At 36.4% G+C, this 17,710-nt stretch overlaps 2 protein-coding genes across 3 annotated transcripts; both read left to right on the top strand.

Moving 5' to 3' along the window:
• Nucleotides 1-721: 721 nt before the first annotated feature.
• Nucleotides 722-14,088, top strand: LOC145214043 (uncharacterized). Of its 2 annotated transcripts, XM_080082470.1 has the most exons (11): nucleotides 722-830; nucleotides 1,463-1,493; nucleotides 2,368-2,451; nucleotides 3,634-3,687; nucleotides 3,880-3,924; nucleotides 4,372-4,517; nucleotides 4,633-4,691; nucleotides 8,705-8,810; nucleotides 9,072-9,227; nucleotides 9,637-9,767; nucleotides 10,415-14,088. In XM_080082470.1, exons 1-11 carry the CDS (start codon nucleotides 822-824, stop codon nucleotides 10,434-10,436), a joined length of 843 nt encoding a protein of 280 aa, XP_079938596.1. In that variant the 5' UTR covers nucleotides 722-821; the 3' UTR covers nucleotides 10,437-14,088. The 2 variants fall into 2 exon arrangements, with proteins under 2 accessions (XP_079938596.1, XP_079938597.1); XM_080082471.1 differs by lacking the exon at nucleotides 9,637-9,767.
• On the top strand, nucleotides 5,314-7,602 carry LOC145214044 (uncharacterized). The gene is made up of 5 exons (XM_080082473.1): nucleotides 5,314-5,989; nucleotides 6,047-6,182; nucleotides 6,359-6,581; nucleotides 6,746-6,926; nucleotides 7,022-7,602. The coding sequence occupies exons 1-5, from the start codon at nucleotides 5,803-5,805 to the stop codon at nucleotides 7,060-7,062; spliced, it is 768 nt and encodes a 255-aa protein (XP_079938599.1). The 5' UTR covers nucleotides 5,314-5,802; the 3' UTR covers nucleotides 7,063-7,602.
• Nucleotides 14,089-17,710: the final 3,622 nt, after the last annotated feature.

The raw sequence follows: 17,710 nt of genomic DNA, 5'->3' as shown, positions 1-17,710 counted from the left end.
CGATTATACATCGGGCGGCTTCATGCACACACTTAAAGCCACAAGAACAAAATTGACTAATTTGGTAGGCAGTTTGTTGCGCAATCATATCCGGCTGCACTATCTTGGCGTGTTTATGAGTTCGTAACTTTATTGTTTCTGTGCCTAAGGTTCCGGGCGCTGCTATAATGACAAGCCAATGAATGGACCGCGCTACTCTTAACGTTTTTACATAGGGCGGATAAGCAGTTCTGGCTTTAGTTATTGTTGTAATAGCAATCTATGAGGCTCACTTTAATTCAAAAATATGGGCTCAAGTTGCACCTAATTATACGATAACAACGAGACCAATTGGCACCTCAGGTTTGCACAAAAAAATAACAAACACCTACCAAACAAGTCTGTCGAATCGCAGTTACATCGCCCTATCCTTAGATTTGGAAGAGCCAAGAGGTTGTGCAAAGATTCATTGCAAAATGTCTCGAAGGAAAAGGTGAAGGTGTAAAGGTCAATACGGACAACGCGCTGGAATACCAAGTCGGTGATTTGAACACAATAAAATAAAAAATAAAATAAAATAAAGTAATTGAAACGGCAATTGTATCAAGCACAAAGCAGATAAGAAAAACTAAAAGAGAAAACAAAGGTGAAACAAAAGACAAATGAGTAACATCTAGTGACGAAGCAACCACAGAAGCAGTGAAGAAACTGTGCAAATGAGTAACACTATTCGTAACAAGTGTTATATTTTCAGACACATCGAGTCATTAGCTTTACAAACAACTGCTAAAGACAATGAAGACAGAACCTGGATCTGCCTGGAATGATGGAAATGGAACAACATGATTATGGTACATAGGATCTGTTTTGTTTAAGTTACGCGAAATTGAAGTTGAATCTTAAATGTCAAACTCTTGACTTGATAGGGGAACTGGCCTAAATGTTTTGTTACTTTGAGACGACGCAATGTTAACCTGAATCAGATCAACTCCTGATTTGCAGCGAGTTATTTCAAGGGCACCACTGTAGAGTAATTTGAGCCGAGCTTATGTTATTAAATGCAACAGAGACAATTACGAGTGCAGCACACAAATCATTTTTTAGCTTATCTAAAAAGTTTTAGTTTGAAGAAAATTGAAAAATAACATTTTTGTTGAGTGGTTCCTAACCTGTTTTCCTTCCGTTACCTTTATGTGGCCGAATCATATTAGCTCTTTGCATTAACGTGCTTCGGACGTCAAGAAAACGGGTAAACGGGCCTTTCAACATCGTTTTCTAACAATGTAAATATTGTTGTAGTACAACAATAGCAAAACTTCGCTACCTGCTTAACCTCTGAGCCATCCCTGTTACTGTATTAGGTCACATATACTATGTCAGGCCATATATAACAGGCGTGATGCGGCTCTGCAGTGGTATATGCAAAATACTCAAATACACATAAATTCAGTTGGGTATCTAAAATACATTTGTTTTTTACTAGATTTATGCAAAAGAAATGGAAACAAAACAAGGTAAGATGGGCCATTCATTGATAAACTGTTGTCTGTTTTACATAAACCAAATTTCTTTACGTCCATAATTTCAAATCAAAAACAAGCAGGTAATTGGCGGCCGTTGGTGAAATAAGAATCTGCGATGCGGCCATCGTAGCGAAAGGTCGTGCACCCCTGGTTTAGACCATCGAAACGTAAATAAGTCTTTAATACGTTCGACTACACTGTTCATGTATCAAATCAAACATTTAGTTTACAAAAGCTGGTATTGCACAAAAATTAACAGTGTTAATACCAGTAAGTCGAACCGCTTGTCATATGGGTTCAGGTTCGGTTCGGGTTCACTTTGCTTTGATTTTAAGGGTTGGAGTTCGGTTCAGGTTTTTAAAAATGTATATTTTCGGGTTCGGGTTTTGTTCCGGTTTGGGCAAATTATCCGGTAAGTACCGGTTTGCGGTTTATAAACCGGTTCAAATTTTAATTATTTTTAATTTAATTCTACCCATTATCTACCTGGCCTTATCAAACTCACAATTTTTTCAAACAATTTTGACCGTGCACTGTTATTTTTGACACGCCCTGTAAGTGTTATCTCGTGTATTCATCAGTGCGCTGTTTAGAAAAAATCCAAAAAATATAAAGCAGACTTCATTTGTTACTGGTTCGGTTCCGGTTCGGGTCCAACGCCAAACAAAATATGGGCTTCAACTCCGGTTCGGGTTTTCAGAAAATCGTAATTAGCGGTTCGGGTTCGGTTCTGGTTTAATGAAATTAACCGCTCAAACCGGTTCGCGTGTTTGGGTTCAGTTCCGGCTCGACTCCCTGGTTAATACCACGCGAATCAGATTTACTGTTTCAACTGACATTATTTTGTGTATACGCATTTTTCCAGCTTTGCAAACCACCTTGTTGAAACAAATCAACACTTCTACTGAAGCAATTCAATCTGCTGAGAAAAGTTTGACCATGTGGAAAGGTAAAATGCACGTCAAGTTAGTGACTTAAACATTTGGTTCAGATTTTTAAACCGGCATCATGCAATGTATTTGTATTCCAGTGACATTTAAAATCCGGAGCAAAAAAGGTAGTTTAAGTGATATATGGTGAGAATGTGGTTAGAAAGTATAGTTCTTTAAACAAAGATATAATCCTTATGGATCTTGGGTGGTTGTTGGCAAAAAGCAGATCATGCAATCGAATGAATACTTGCCTTCGTGGTTCGCCAAAAGTGACTGCAAACAATAAGTTTCCTTTACAAAAATCAAAGCCGAGCTGGTGCAAAGCTAATATATCACGAGCATCACGTGACTCCTAATATTAAATAAACTGATTTATACAAAACCTTCCACAGAATAATTGATCCTGAAATAGCGACAGAGAAAGGTTTAAGAATTTTTTGGTGCAAAAATAACTTTAAGAAAAGGTTTCGTAAGCCGTTTCTTGTCAAAACCACCCCATAAAAATTTGCACAGTGTAGTTAAGCTTGAACACCCGCACGCTTTAAAATTGAATCTCAACCTCAAGCGTCTGTATATGTTTCGTGTTTTGTCAGCTTTGAAAACAATCCTGTTTAAAATTAGTTGGTTCTGGCGTATTTGTCTACTTTGTTCAGACACATTTCGGCACAATATGTCGAACATGGAATCAAAACTTTTCAACGTACAAGGTAAACAAAACCGAAATTTACACTTTTATTTGATCAAGTATTTGTAATTTTATCCTTAATTTATGGAACACTATTGTAAACCATACGTTGCGCAGAGTGATCGGTCTTCCGCACTAAAGGAATAGATAAGTTCTGAAATGCTATTGGTCCTGAAATAGCGACATGAGGTTTCATAAGGTGGTTGTTCTTAAAATAAATGATGAAAATTGCGTTAATGAAGCAGACTAATTGTTGAGTTCAAAGTTCTGCATGGCAAAATGTGGGTTTATTCTAACACTTTTTAACGCGTATCTCTTCCCGACGTCTTACAAGCTTAAGTTAACATTCTTAAGTAAGTGATGAAATGTCCATAATGGCCACACATTTTTTCCTGTTCCCGCGTTAAACACGTGATAAGAAGATAAATGTTCATGTCTTATTCAAGTTCACAAGACGTCTCCGACCATTTAGTGAAATCGGGTGATTTGTAACATTATTGTTTACTTCGTCTAGACACCTTGCAAAACAACATGTCAACCATGGAATCAAAACTTTCATACTTACAAGGTAAAACTAATCTCATATGCTTATTAAGTTTTCATTTGAGGAGGTTAAACTTACTATGGTGTATTTTTAAGTTTATTTAAACAAAATAATACCATGAATATTATAATTACGTCTCAAATGCTTGTGTTTTCTTTAACTTCAGAGATGTTTTTCTTCAAATAATTTGTTTATTTTTTTGAATTGTGGCCTCAGATTACTTGGACATAATTTCCGCACAAGTCACTTCGGGGATTAAAAGTAAGTTTATCTTTACGTTCTCACCCCAATATCTGTATCGATATGACGTGACCATGACTTCTGAAATTCTTACCTCACCAAGTGCTATTAAATAATAATAATTTTCCTCGCCATCGTACTTTCGCAGATACTGAAATAAAAGAAATAAACGAATTTTAACTAAACACAATTAAAGCCACGTAAAACAGTTCAATTCGGCTCTTATTAAAACTTTTAACCGCTAATGTTTAAGCTAACCCAATGTGATTCTTCGCCTCTACGGCCTCTTAAACGCATAGCAGGCATGCTTCCAGTCCTCTAACTATTGAATGTACAAAATAAATAAAATCATAAGCCAAGATAATGTTGCTCAAAAATTACATGATATATTATAAGTCAGGTATAAAGGGTTCGAGGTACAAAAGCCCCATTTCTATTCTGCAGTTGTATATTACCAATTCTTTACAGCACGCATTCCGTTTTTTGATGACCTTTCAAATTCTGCGTCAAGTATCTTTCCCAACAGTTTGCCCAACTACTACCGATATAATTACGACGGTGGTAATTACTATATAGATGATGGTGGACATAATATGTACGACAGAGGAAATAAGGTGCAATGTTATGTGATTTAAAGTAATACTGGTAGGATTTTGCAACAAATACGTTTTATATATTGACACCTAGAGGAACAACAAAATAACAAGATTTACTTTTTTGTAAATTTAGATTCAAGTGTGGACAGGCTCTGGACCTGCAGCGGTAGCCATATACAATTCGACCTACCGGTAGGTGTAACTTTGTAACTAAAAATGACAAAAACGACAAGTATAATGAAAGATATTTGGCCTGCATCCCAGTCAAAAATTTTCTACACCTAACGCCCGGGCCATACCCGACCAACACTCGTTTATCTATCGTTTATGCCAGGATCGGCCGATTCATACTTAACAGAGCATACGCCATATTTATATCTATGGGTCTTACATGGTTTCGCCATACTAGGGCCTAAAATGGCAAATGTGGTATAATTACACTTGGCGTTAAAAAGATTAAGCAAGAAATTGCCATACTTGGGTGCCGAGAGTGTGGCGCCACACCTGTTCGAGTCTGGCGAAATGCGGTATCTGAGAGAATATTAAGCTTTTGGTTGACAATGTTATTATTGACACCATTTTCAAACGATAGTTTTAAAGCAATTCGTACGACGACTTGAATTGGTGAACATTAAAAAATTAAAAGTAATGCAATTAATGTGTGATCATTATCTTTTTGTTACTTTAGCGAGCCTAAAGTTGACGTGACGGTTCGTTAGCGCCTAATCTTTGACAACTCAGGGCTTCAATAACGTAAATATTACACATATCACAAATCATGTCAACTGTTAAGTAAACGCAGTCGAACCCAAATTGCACAATACTTGCGCAATCATTTGACCTATGAACTTTACGAAACGTTGTTTGTCGTGATTGGTTAATGCTAATCTTGAACGTTTTGAATCCGGACTAAGAGCGATCACGTGTTGCTTGGCGGCGGGAAAGTTTTAATCAAGGAGGTTTACGAGTGTACGACGACTATATTGTTTATTTTGGATCTGACTAAAAAACGTAGGTTAATGATGCCACCCGAAAAGGGTACAGCGCACAAAACATTCAGCAACTTAAAAAGAACTCGAAATGGAGAAGGAAGCAATCTTCGAAGAAAAGAAAACTACAAGCAGCAGCTGTAATAATTGCTGAAAAGACCCAGAATATAAATGAAAATGATTTTGAATTGCTAAAAGATAACCAAGAAATAAGAAAGCGTGTTATGTTGCCATACAAAGAAAAATTTGTTGCTATTAATTTACTGCAAAATTAAAATTATGTACGGTTTCAAAGGATTTTACAAAGCTAAGAAATGAAAAACTTTGTGTGCGTAAAATATGCTGATGGCACAAATGATGTTGTGCCTAAAGGATGGTTGGTTGGTACAGATGCATGTAAATGGCCACCAGAGATTTGTAATGTGCAGGATTTAACCAAAAAAGAAGTTGTGGCAGAAGAAGAATGGTGCTCATGCCCTTGTATTGTTCTCTTCCAAGCTAGTAAGTGTATTAAGATATTTGTTACAAGCATGGTTTACTTGATTTTTTTCTTTGCAGGTATTTATGACCGATGTATCAAAAAAGGATACACCCAAAGTAATTTGGAGGACTCTGATTCAGATATATCCATTAAAGAAGAACCACATCAATTGAAGATTTCACCATTAATAAGAACAGACTCATCACAAAAAATGTATGTATATATCACTAGCTCCTCAATATTGTTAAGTTACATCTAATTGGTGGATTAATGTTGACTGCATTTTGTTGTGTACAAAATTCCATTTGTTTTAACATATTATTTCTTTATCATAATTGTTGTTGTGAAAAATCAAATCAAATGGTTTAAATGATTTCTTTTGTGTTTAGAAATACACTTAAACGGCCATTACCACCAAACCAAAGACCTTTAAATGGTAATACTAATGAATATAAATCCCTAATAGCCAAGATGGAAAGGATGGATGACAAACTGGAGACTATTGTGGAGATACTGAAACAAAAAGTAGTGTGTGCAGCTGTGACAGAAACCCTCTTTCCAGAGCCAGCTGACAATGAAAAAGATCTGGTAGAATTGATCACTCAAATTAATGTAAGCTGCATTTTCACCTAAAATGGAAATAAAATTTAATACTCTTGATTGTCAGGTTGTGTGTTAACAAAATCTGTTTTTGTACCTATGTCAGCCCTACCAAATAATGACAATTTAAACATTTTTATATGATTGATTATAATTGCATGTTTACATACTTGAAGGACAAGAAAAGAATCGGAAAAGTAATTGATATGGACGGCCTGCAAGGCACATTACGCAACTTCATCAAGTTGTTCATGACGAAAAATCTGGCACTTAAATTTTCCTGGAGTGGATTGGGTTGTGGAAGAAAACAGACAAAAATTTCTTTTAAAACTCATCCTTTGTTTGCCTTTTTCATAGGTAAGACATGATTATGTTTTGTTGTAATTAACATTGCAATGATGTGGATTTTAAAATTCAGGTCAATGAATTTTAGTTTTTTTTTCCTTTTTTAGATGTGCTGCCATACACCAGACACAATGGTGCCAGTCACTAGGAAATAGCTACTGCAGTAAAAAGGGTCCTTCCAGGGGTTGGTGACTGGGATGGCGGTCATGTGAAAAGGGTAAAAATCCAACAGCCAAATGAAAACCCAGGTGTTGACACTGACTCTTGCGATGATGCATAAGTATTGTCTTTATGCCTGCCATGTGACTTAGAATGCTTTTGGCCGAGACATCCAAATTGTGTGTTCTATGCTATGTGCTGGCCATCTAAACTGTTTGTCTAATGCTTTGTACCGGCCCTCCTAACTGTGTGTCTTATGCTTTGCAAAGGCTATCTAAACTGTGTGTCTTATGCTTAGCAAAGGCCATCCAAACTGTGTGTCTTATGCTTTGCACAGGCCATCTAAACTGTGTGTCTTATCACTCTTATGCTTTGCATCAGCCATCCTAACTGTGTGTGCTTACTTTGCACAGGCCATCTAAACTGTGTGGCTTATGCTTTGCACAGGACATCTAAACTGTGTGTCTTATTCTTTGCATCAGCCATCCTAGCTGTGTGTGTTATACTTTGCACAGGCCATCTAAACTGTGTGTCTTATGCTTTGCATCAGCCATCTAAACTGTGTGGCTTATGCTTTGCACAGGCCATCTAAACTGTGTGTCTTATGCTTTGCACAGGCCATCTTAACTGTGTGTCTTATTCTTTGCATCAGCCATCTTAACTGTGTGTCTTATGCTTTGTACAGGCCATCTAAACTGTGTGTCTTATGCTTTGCACAGGCCATCTTAACTGTGTGTCTTATGCTTTGCACAGGCCATCTAAACTGTGTGTCTTATGCTTTGCACAGGCCATCTAAACTGTGTGGCTTATGCTTTGCACAGGCCATCCTAACTGTGTGTGTTATACTTTGCACAGGCCATCTAAACTGTGTGGCTTATGCTTTACACAGGCCATCTTAACTGTGTGTCTTATTCTTTGCACAGGCCATCTAAACTGTGTGGCTTATGCTTTGCACAGGGCATCCTAACTGTGTGTGTTATACTTTGCACAGGCCATCTAAACTGTGTGTCTTATGCTTTGCACAGGCCATCCTAACTGTGTGTCTTATTACTCTTATGCTTTGCATCAGCCATCCAAACTGTGTGTCTTATGCTTTTCGCAGGCCATCCAAACTGTGTGTCTTATGCTTTTCGCAGGACATCCAAACTGTGTGTCTTATGCTTTGCCCAGGCCATCCATCAAATCCAGGCGTCCTTTATATTTCGTTTTGTACTTCTTTTTAAAACATTGTCAGGAAATGTTATTGGAAGTGTCATATTGAAAGGCGGCAAAGTTTGGCAGTGCCAAGGATAATATATGATTGGTTATGTGTGGTACAAACAATACTTAAATGAGGACCTAGTATGGCAGAAAACCGGGCCGTCATACGTGGTTATTATCTTAGGCCGAGCGTACGGCGTCGTGTATGAACCAAACATAACTGGAACGTTCGGCGCCAAGCTCGAAGTGTTTCATTGTTGAACATACGCCACACATATATGCCAACTTAAGCAAGGCACCCAGGTGCCGCCCATGTGAGGCTGCCAAGCGTTACCAAACATAATTATGCTTGGCCCGGACATAAATTTTTGACTGGGATGGCGTATACCACTGGCGTATGATTTAGACTACCTGACACACGTTTTGTTTAGCGATCCACTGGGCAATTTTTTGATGATGTGCAAAGGTGGGCACCCATTCGTCTTGTCCATGTTGACATTAAATCGAGATGGAGGATCTCGACAGTATAACATCCAGGTAACATCACAACAACATACTTACAGTTGTTCATTTGATTTTGCTGCAAAACACACAGTTATAATAACTTATATGTTGTAGTCAAATGACTGGCCATTGCAAAGTAGAATGCAGATATAAAGTTGAGTTGAAGCAATAAAGCTAAAAACATGTTTTATCGGAATGTCAAAATTGGTTTAATTATGTTCCTGTGATAGTTTGTAACCAGACGTTCCGAATCGTTCTTTTGTAGAAGTCGATTTTGAAACATTACTTTTGTAGGAAAATGGCAAACTGGGAACAAACGGCACAGGGAACTACAGTTGGGATGCTGGATCTTTATTGGTTGGATCATACAATATACAATACGTGTTGTATCAAGTATACGGAGCCGGCAACCCTTCCATCATACAGATATTCTTCACAGTGTCAAGTCCGGTGAGTGCATGTGTAAAATATTGTCATATTCTTGCGTAAAATGACAAAACTAAATCTTGAATAGTATAACTTGTAAGGTGCTTTTTTGACAAGCAAGAAAACTTGCCTTCGAAACTTGATATGACCTAAACAACTAATAAAATTATTTAAAAGGAAAGCAAAGAATCGGACAATATGTGCCAAATTCAATCAGTCCTACTTAAATTCAGAGACTATAAAAATAGTAAAAAAGCGTTTATTGTCGATTCAAATTATTTAAAAAATATCAAAGCACACCCTGTATCATTTCTGAAATGATAATGATTTTGTAGTTGTAATTTATCGAAATATTGTCATCTTATGCATTTTTTAAATAAATTTTATGTGTAATAATGTAATCAAGTATTATAGGCTACGTTTTATTGTTAAGATACTTGGCTCAAACGGAAATAGTTCACTACATTACAAAGACATTCATAGGGGCACACTTCGTACTTACAACATAGTCTGCATGTCAGAAAATGCTCACAACATCTACTTCAACTACATCCTGGCTTCCACGTAAGAAACGGTGACATAAAACGTTTTCCGAATGCCACAAATTCAAAATTTTGTCTAAAAACGTTTTTGCAAGAGGCGCAAACGTTTTCGTTTAGATTCCGAAAAGCATTTGTAAAGCAGCCTAATCAAAAGTTTTGCCATTTAAGCATCCTTTAATTTTTTCATCTTAATTTTTACATAAAATTTACAAGTAAAATATGATATAATGCATGACCCTTAGTGATAACCATGTAATTCAGACCAAAACAGTGCTCAGGCAGAACTTGTGCTGAATGGTGCCTGATTCTATAGCTTACGTTTCTGAGATAATCTTTTACGCTCTGATGAGCTGGGCTGATGAAAAGACTGCAATTGTTTTGTACATGATGGTCTTACTTGTACCACATTACTTTTTACGAAATCTGCTAACATTAAAGCAACCGCAGCCAAGTGCTTGCATGACCAATGAGGTCCTATTGCTGCTGGGCATTCACATGTTGTATTTAATATTTCTCCTTCAGCACTTAAACTAAGATTGATGTTGTAGCAAACATGCTTCTTCATAGATGCCTTTACAATTCCAATAATATATGTCACATTGTTGAGCAGAAGCTCACTGCATGCCTGAATGTGGTTTGCAGCAAGTAACAGCTTTCCTTTTTTAATAGACTTGACATCACCATGACATAATTTATCAGTCGCTGCCCGGAATCTGAAGTAACTTTGTACATGTGAGCTTGTTATATTTGGAATATCTGAGTCACAATTAACTTGCTTGAATCCAGATTTTGGCCAGAACACTGTGTCCTGTGATACAGTGTCTACAAAGGAACAGGTGAAGTCATCATTTCTTTTATAGGCTTTTAAGCTGTAAATATACAAAAAGTAGTCATTCTTGCAAATTTGTAAACCATAAGATATACACATGTTGTAATCGTGCTAGTGCATGTTAACTCACTAAACTTAACAGAATGTTTACCGGGTAACTAATTCTTCTTTTTTGCCAGAAGTTTTTGCCCCTCTTTTCGCCAGTTCTTTCTTCAAATCAACGATTTTCCAGGCTGCATACATTGTCTTAACTCCTATACCTAATCACTTATTCACTAGTACAACTAAAAAACATGGATCAAAACCGATAAAAATTCAGATAAACCATCTAAACCAACTATTAGTTTTTCTAATTCAAACATATTTCAAACTAACAAGAAAACATTTCGCCCATTGTTACACTTAATACCATCAAAAACTTGTTTCTAAATATCCCCTACTCAAGAAACTGCCAGGACATGCGCATACGCCTCATACAACAACTCCTTTTCTAAACGATTTTTTGCATTCTTTTTTGCAGTTTTCGAAAATAGTTGAAAAATTCTACAACATTACAGCTTTACTACTGCAAAAATATTTTAAATTGAACGTAAAAAGCTCGAGACAAAGAGCCACTTTACGCTGTTTACTAATGCGCGCCGAGGTCTTCAGGGGTGAAAGGTGGCGGCACCTAGTGGATGAACAACCCCATTGAGGGAATTCTGAGGCAAATTTTTCAAGACTTCTCAATATGAATGAAAAAACGGTTTTAACATGCGGCTAGTTTTTAATATTAAGAGTATTGTAGATTTTACAACTAACTTACTTCAGTTTCTTAAAATTTCGTAAAACATGCAAAGTACATGTTGCCACACGATCCGACAAATTCAACAACACTTTTAATCTAAGGTTTAGCGGTAAGATTCTAACACTGGTATACAGGGCTCCCACGTGTCAAAATAAGACAAAACGAAGAAAAGAAAAACGGGACCTACGTTTTGCTTTGACCGTTAATTGTCCCACAATGCCGCTTTTGTGAAGTTCGCATTGGTTATAACGCAAGCTTAGTGCGTTAACTGTGTTTGACCGTCTTCATTTGTGTGTCTATTTCTCCGATATGGAGACACGTACTTTCACACGGTATGCGGTTAGTTAGGCAACCCCGGATATTTTTATTTTGTTTTTGCGACGCCAAATGTATATCCTTAAACAAGATTTTGTTTTTGCGATGTCAAATTTATATCCTTAAACCGTTTTAGATAAAACTAGTAAAAAATGACTTTCCTAGAAAAATCTTGATCAGTGGTTCTGAAACTTTTTTATGTCGCTGCACGTGAGATCAATCAAAAAATTTTTTTACTCTTTTTCAAAAATATTAAAAAACATAATGGTATTACCCCCAGAAAAATGCACAAGTTACCTCTTTGTGTATAATTACCAACAGGTTTGGAACCACGAGTTATTCGGAGATAAATAATATTTGCAGCCTTGACCCGAGAATAGCTTCACAAGAAAGCAGACAAACGTTTACTTATACTGATTTGTTATTTTAAGATTGTTTTTTTATGGTGCGATTCGCCACGGAAAGTTGTATTTGTAATGGTATAAAATTATTTTTTCTCATTTTTAATCTGCTTATATATTTAGCATTGTTTTTTCAATCCAACGATCACTTTTTGTCGTGTGCCACAATTGACTGCACCGATTTGATTTGCTTTGTAATTACGTGTCTGTCTTAGAAGTGCGCTGTAAATAAAGCAAAAATGCACTTCGATTTGATATGCCGTTAGTTGGGGGTTACTTAGGATGAAATCAAACGTTACTAAGCTTCCATGTGGTGTTGTCTTAAAGCAGGGAATCTTAACTAAGGTTTAAGTCCTGTTTTTAGTGGGTGCGAAAATAATGAATCATTGGGGTTGTGGAATAACAGTTTGTTTTCATAACAAAATTTTAAAGCAGTGGTTCTCAACTCGTTCCAGGCCATGGACCACTAGTCCAATTACTAATAATAGTGGACCAGTTCATAGTTAAAAAGGATAAAAAAGCATCCACAAAAGGTAAGTTATGTTGATTTGAAATATATTCTTTCAACACTTATTTTTATTTAACAGAGAGAGAGATAGATAACAGAGAGAACAAACGGCCAAAAACTTGGATAAGCTTTTTTTCGTATTGAATATTGATTGAAATATTTGCAACGATAGCCTATTTCCAATTTAACAAAAAATATAATCAACGTTCTGTGGACCACTCAAACAGACATCATGGACCACCAGTTAAGACCCACGGAGGAGGACCGGTTGATGATTTCAACGATGCTCAAGAATCAATATTATTACAGGTTAATTAATAAATGAAGATGGTAAAACAAGCCAACTGCTATGCGGAAACTCCAAAGACTATACTTCAATGGTGTGTCCGACACATACATTCAAAACCAACAACAAAGTGTTCAAACTTCGGCAAAACTTAACCCGCCGGAATTACGATATCGACGTGCCTACGTGTACTCTCTGCAATGGAATGTTGGAATGCACACAGGTCTACCTGAAACGCATTCTACCTTTCCGTTTTGAACGATGCTCCACCATTAAAATCACAACTACTCGACGGTTTTTAAGAAGAAGAAAAAAACGGAATCGAACAATGCTTTCGAGTAACGTTTTTGGAGCAACCCGACATGCATTTGTTGGATATAAGCGAGGACAAATGGTTTGGTAAACATGAAGCTACTATTAACACCGCCAAAATGATTTTACCGCAGTTTAAGTAATCCACGCGGCGCCGTTCGACAGGGACACTGATTTGAGTTGTTTTGTTTCCATTGCGTCCCTTTGCTTGTCCTGTGGTAACGCTCAATCTTCTCGCTCTTTTCGTGGCTAAGTGAACTCTCTGCAAGCAAAACTACGTGGGCCAAACGTAAACAAACTAAACAAATTTTCCATTGGATGGAATGCAGACAAGTCTACATGTTAATACTGGACAGGCTGTTCGTCCACAAGGTTGCATATTAAAAAAAAAATTTCGTTTAACTTGTGTAATGCTAAACAAAATACTAGTTGTTGTTTCAAGAACTTGTATTTTTGCTAAAGTTTCGCCCACCAGAACGTTACATGGATATTAACCAAACATGGATATCAACAAGTCCGCCTTATGCGAACACATTTTGGAATGTGATTACCGCATTAATTGGAACGATGCCCGAATTAAGACACAGGAACCGAATTGGTCGAAAAGATTGGTCTTTGAAAATTGCCTCATAAATTCTAATGCAAATGTTTTAAATCGTAATGATAACCACAGTTTTCCGCTACATTTTGCGTCAGACTTTCCCTCTATACATCGGATATTATTTACGCACTGTCACAATGTAGCACACTAAACCCCTCACGGAATGCCTTTGTTCTCGCGTAATTATTTTTGGTCTTTTTCGCTGCGCTTGTATATTTTCGCTTGTTGTGTTCGCATTACATCATTCATTGCTCTGAAGAAGCCCTACCGTTCTGGTGGGCGAAAGATTAGCGAAAATACAAGTTCTCGAAACAACAGCTAGTATTTTGTTTAGCATTACATCAGTTGAACGAAAAATTTGTTAAAAGTTTACATGTTTCAAAAAAACGGTATTGAACAATCCTTTCAAGTGACGTTCTGTTAAGAATCCCCAAAATGTATCTGGGTACAAATGATCTAACCTAATCCCTGTTATCTAAATTATTCTCTGACACTAGATGGCGACAGAGAGTCGAAGTCATGAAACTCTCGGTCCATAGAGCAGAATGCGGAGTAACTAAGTCAGAATCGGTGCTTTATTTTGCCATAGTCATGCGTTGATAAGTACTGCGAGTATTTTTGATTCATAGGAATTTTTACACGCAGTATCCCGAGATTTACGGAGCAGTTTTTTAATTCAATTTGCTTCAAACAGTAAATAACCTTTAGCAATGCCAGTTAAACATCTTTGCTTAATAGAAACTTTTCTTTGTTAATTCATCTGAAACGAAGTTATAAATTTTTGACTTGACTTGAATCAAATCATACATAAAAAACTAAAATTTGAGCCACAAAACTACTGGCTTTCCTGTGAACTGCATGCTCACAAAAAAAGAACATGCTACTTAACACCGTAAGAGAGTCAGCAGGAAACAGCCGGGAGTTATTCCACAAGTTAATTAACAAATGTTGCAAAGAAAAAGTTAAAAGTGCGTAATAAGGGCAACGAGCTTGAATGCCAAGTAGCGCGGTGGATGCGTTGAAAACGGCACATAAAAAACAATAAAAAAGTGATGTTAAAACCACTAACTAACGTAAAGCAGATCCGGACTTTTCGGTTTAGATTTGGGTTGTACTGGGCAGTGTTGGGTTTGGAATTAAATTTGAACTAAACGGGTTCGATTTGGGCCCGAAACTACGAAGAGGATTTTTCACCAAGTTTAGGTTCGGTAAAGATTGGGTCTTGTACTTTCGAGTTCAAGTCGCGATTTCGAACCCTGTTACAACTTTGTGTACAACACATATGACCAAGTTATGTATTTTTACATACAACACATACAATTTATTGTTGTTTGTAAACCATTTATAATGAGGTCAGTATTTCCTAAAAAAAACATTAAAATAATGGATATTATTAACTTTTTACCAAAACAGGCGCCGAGAGGAGGTAAAGCCTTCTCATTTTTTGATAAATGGTAAATAGTTAACTAAGTATTTTGGATTTTTTAATGAGGCAATTGCGTGTTCCTGTAGGAATATATCCCTACGTTTTTGCGTTTAATAACACAGACTATTTCTGCTAAGACCATTCTTGAGCTTCTATTTTAAATAACTAACACCAGCCAGCGATAAAGAGTCATAGTCATTAAAAAGTAAATCATCGTCATTACATACGCCGGTGGGGAAATCCCATCTGATGTAAAAATAATGCTGACTAACATTTTTACGCGGAAAAAAAAGGCTCGTTATAACACAGTCAGTATTAACCCTTTAACTGCGGCGGGCGCATAAATGCGCCCCGACACATGCCTGGTTATAAACAGCGATAAAAATCGTATTAGTGCGGATATTTTTTACAACTGGGGTGCGTTTGAAAGCTTATGCATATTAGCTTCAATTTATTCGAAAAAAATGATATGTTAGTATTTGAAAAAAATTAATTACACTAAGTAGAAAGTCAAAATTCAGAAAAAAACAAGTTTTTTCCTAATTTTTGTTTTACAGCCATTTTTTATTATTTTACGCTTGGTTGATTCACAGACAGCTGTTTGGAGTTGATTTCAGGGCTTTGCGCGCATGCTGCGGCTATCTTTGTTTACAATTTGATATGTGTTCAGCTGAATTGGGCTTGGAAGTGGGTAGTTGGGGGCAGTAAATTTGCCTTGATTTGCTTGAATATACTGCTGTATCAGTCAGTTTAGCTTTACTATTCGTGGTGACAGCAGTTATTTATCAAGAAAACAACTGTTGTGGAAGCATTTTGACTTAGAAAGTTTGTGGTTGCTGACCAATATTTTGATTATATCTGGCCCTCAACTGCATTTACATTGTCAAATGGTGGGAGGATTTGGCCTCATAAATGGACAACAAATACAGAAGAATCAGTGCAAAGTACCTTGGGAATGCTTGGAATTGTGTTTTTTCTGCTAACTTCTGTGAACTGTGTTTCAAACTTGCACATGTTGTGGTGTAATGATACATAATAAACATCCCATGTACAAACACTTGTAAATGAATTATGTGTGTACAGGTATTTAGCAAACGTTTATAAGTCCGTAAATTGTCAAGATTGCCAAAAATTATGATTGAAAACAAGTTTCATACGCTCAAAAACATTAATTTTATCCATTACTACAGAAAAATAAGAAACTAAAATTGATCATTATGACGTCATGAGCTAATTAATGACGTCATCGATAAAACACACATCAAGTTTTGTAAGGAATTATTTGTAAAACAACTTGGAACTAATAATTGTAACGAAAAACACCGCTAAACTGCAATTTTATGGAAAAATAGAATTGAAATGACGTCATTTCGTAAGTGATGACGTCATCGAAAAATTTTTCATCTTTAAATTGTAGAAAATTTTATACCCAACAACTTTCCCAGAGAAAGTTTTTGCCTATCTTCTATCGATTTTGCATAAAACCCTAAAGAGCAAGAGCAGGTCTAAACATTAATTTTTGTCAAAAAGAATTCAGCAGTTAAAGGGTTAAAAGCAGAGCGCGTTGTAACTAATTCAGTCTTAATTAAGGCATAAAAATGCTCTACTGAGTATCAAGAGTTATACTTTGTCTGGGTGATAAGCTTTACAAGCAAGTGCTAAAGACAATGAATGCACAGAACCGAGAGCAGCCTGGGATAGAAATGGAGGAAAATGAATATGGTACGTATGATTGGGTTTGTTTAATTTACGTGAAGTTTAAGTTAAGTCCTAAATTTCAGTTAAAACTTTATATTTTTGCGAAGCTGACTTTTGTTTTTGGTTGCCTTGACATAATGTTTTGCCAACCTAAATCATATCGAGGGCCGAATTATAAGCGACTAGGTAAACGAGTTACTTTTTGAAAAGAACTGCAAGTCGGACAGGACATTTTGTCGGATGTGGGTCGGTTTCTGACTAGTCTTTTAAAAAATCTTAAAAATAAATGAATCAATGGCTAAATGCTAATTGCGTGCACGCACATGGTGTATATTTGATTTTTTTGTTGTGTATGTTAAAAAATCTGTCAATATATAGCCTATATATGTATATCTTCGTGTATCTGTAATATAAATATCTTTCGAGTAGGCTTATGGGCAAATTGTTAACTTGAATCACTATAAACGTCATGTTTGGATCCCAACAGAGTTATGTTTCAAGCTGTCATAAGTTGCAATTATATTCAGTAAGTTGAACGCCACACTATTGGAACTTATAAAATAGCTGTAAATGTCATAAATAACTTTAAAATATAAAAGGTATAGTGTAGTGAAAATATCAGCGGTGCTATATCAGTATGATTGAAAACAACGGCATACAAAGACGCTACAATGGAAAAAAAATGACGCAATAATCTCATTTTCCGATTATTGAGACTATTTTAGACCACTACGAGCCTCCTTAAAAATCGTCGCCTCTAAGCCAAAACTATACCGTCACTAATAATGAGTCCAATCTATGG

The sequence above is a fragment of the Phallusia mammillata genome, chromosome 2 (assembly GCF_965637545.1).
Source record: "Phallusia mammillata chromosome 2, kaPhaMamm4.hap1.1, whole genome shotgun sequence".
Classification (NCBI taxonomy): Eukaryota; Metazoa; Chordata; class Ascidiacea; order Phlebobranchia; family Ascidiidae; genus Phallusia; species Phallusia mammillata.
Note: the sequence above shows the minus strand (reverse complement) of the source record. Positions and strands in the feature narration are given on the sequence as shown.

What these genes read in the sequence shown, in the direction of transcription:
- LOC145214043 (XM_080082470.1), top strand. An exon ending in AAAACTTTCATACTTACAAG is followed by an intron (nt 3,688 to 3,879) that starts GTAAAACTAATC and finishes TTGTGGCCTCAG; the next exon opens with ATTACTTGGACATAATTTCC. An exon ending in TCTTCACAGTGTCAAGTCCG is followed by an intron (nt 9,228 to 9,636) that starts GTGAGTGCATGT and finishes TTTATTGTTAAG; the next exon opens with ATACTTGGCTCAAACGGAAA.
- LOC145214044 (XM_080082473.1), top strand. Translation starts at nt 5,803, where the DNA reads ATGAAAAACTTTGTGTGCGTAAAATATGCTGATGGCACAAATGATGTT. An exon ending in ACAGACTCATCACAAAAAAT is followed by an intron (nt 6,183 to 6,358) that starts GTATGTATATAT and finishes TTTTGTGTTTAG; the next exon opens with AAATACACTTAAACGGCCAT. An exon ending in TTTGTTTGCCTTTTTCATAG is followed by an intron (nt 6,927 to 7,021) that starts GTAAGACATGAT and finishes TTCCTTTTTTAG; the next exon opens with ATGTGCTGCCATACACCAGA.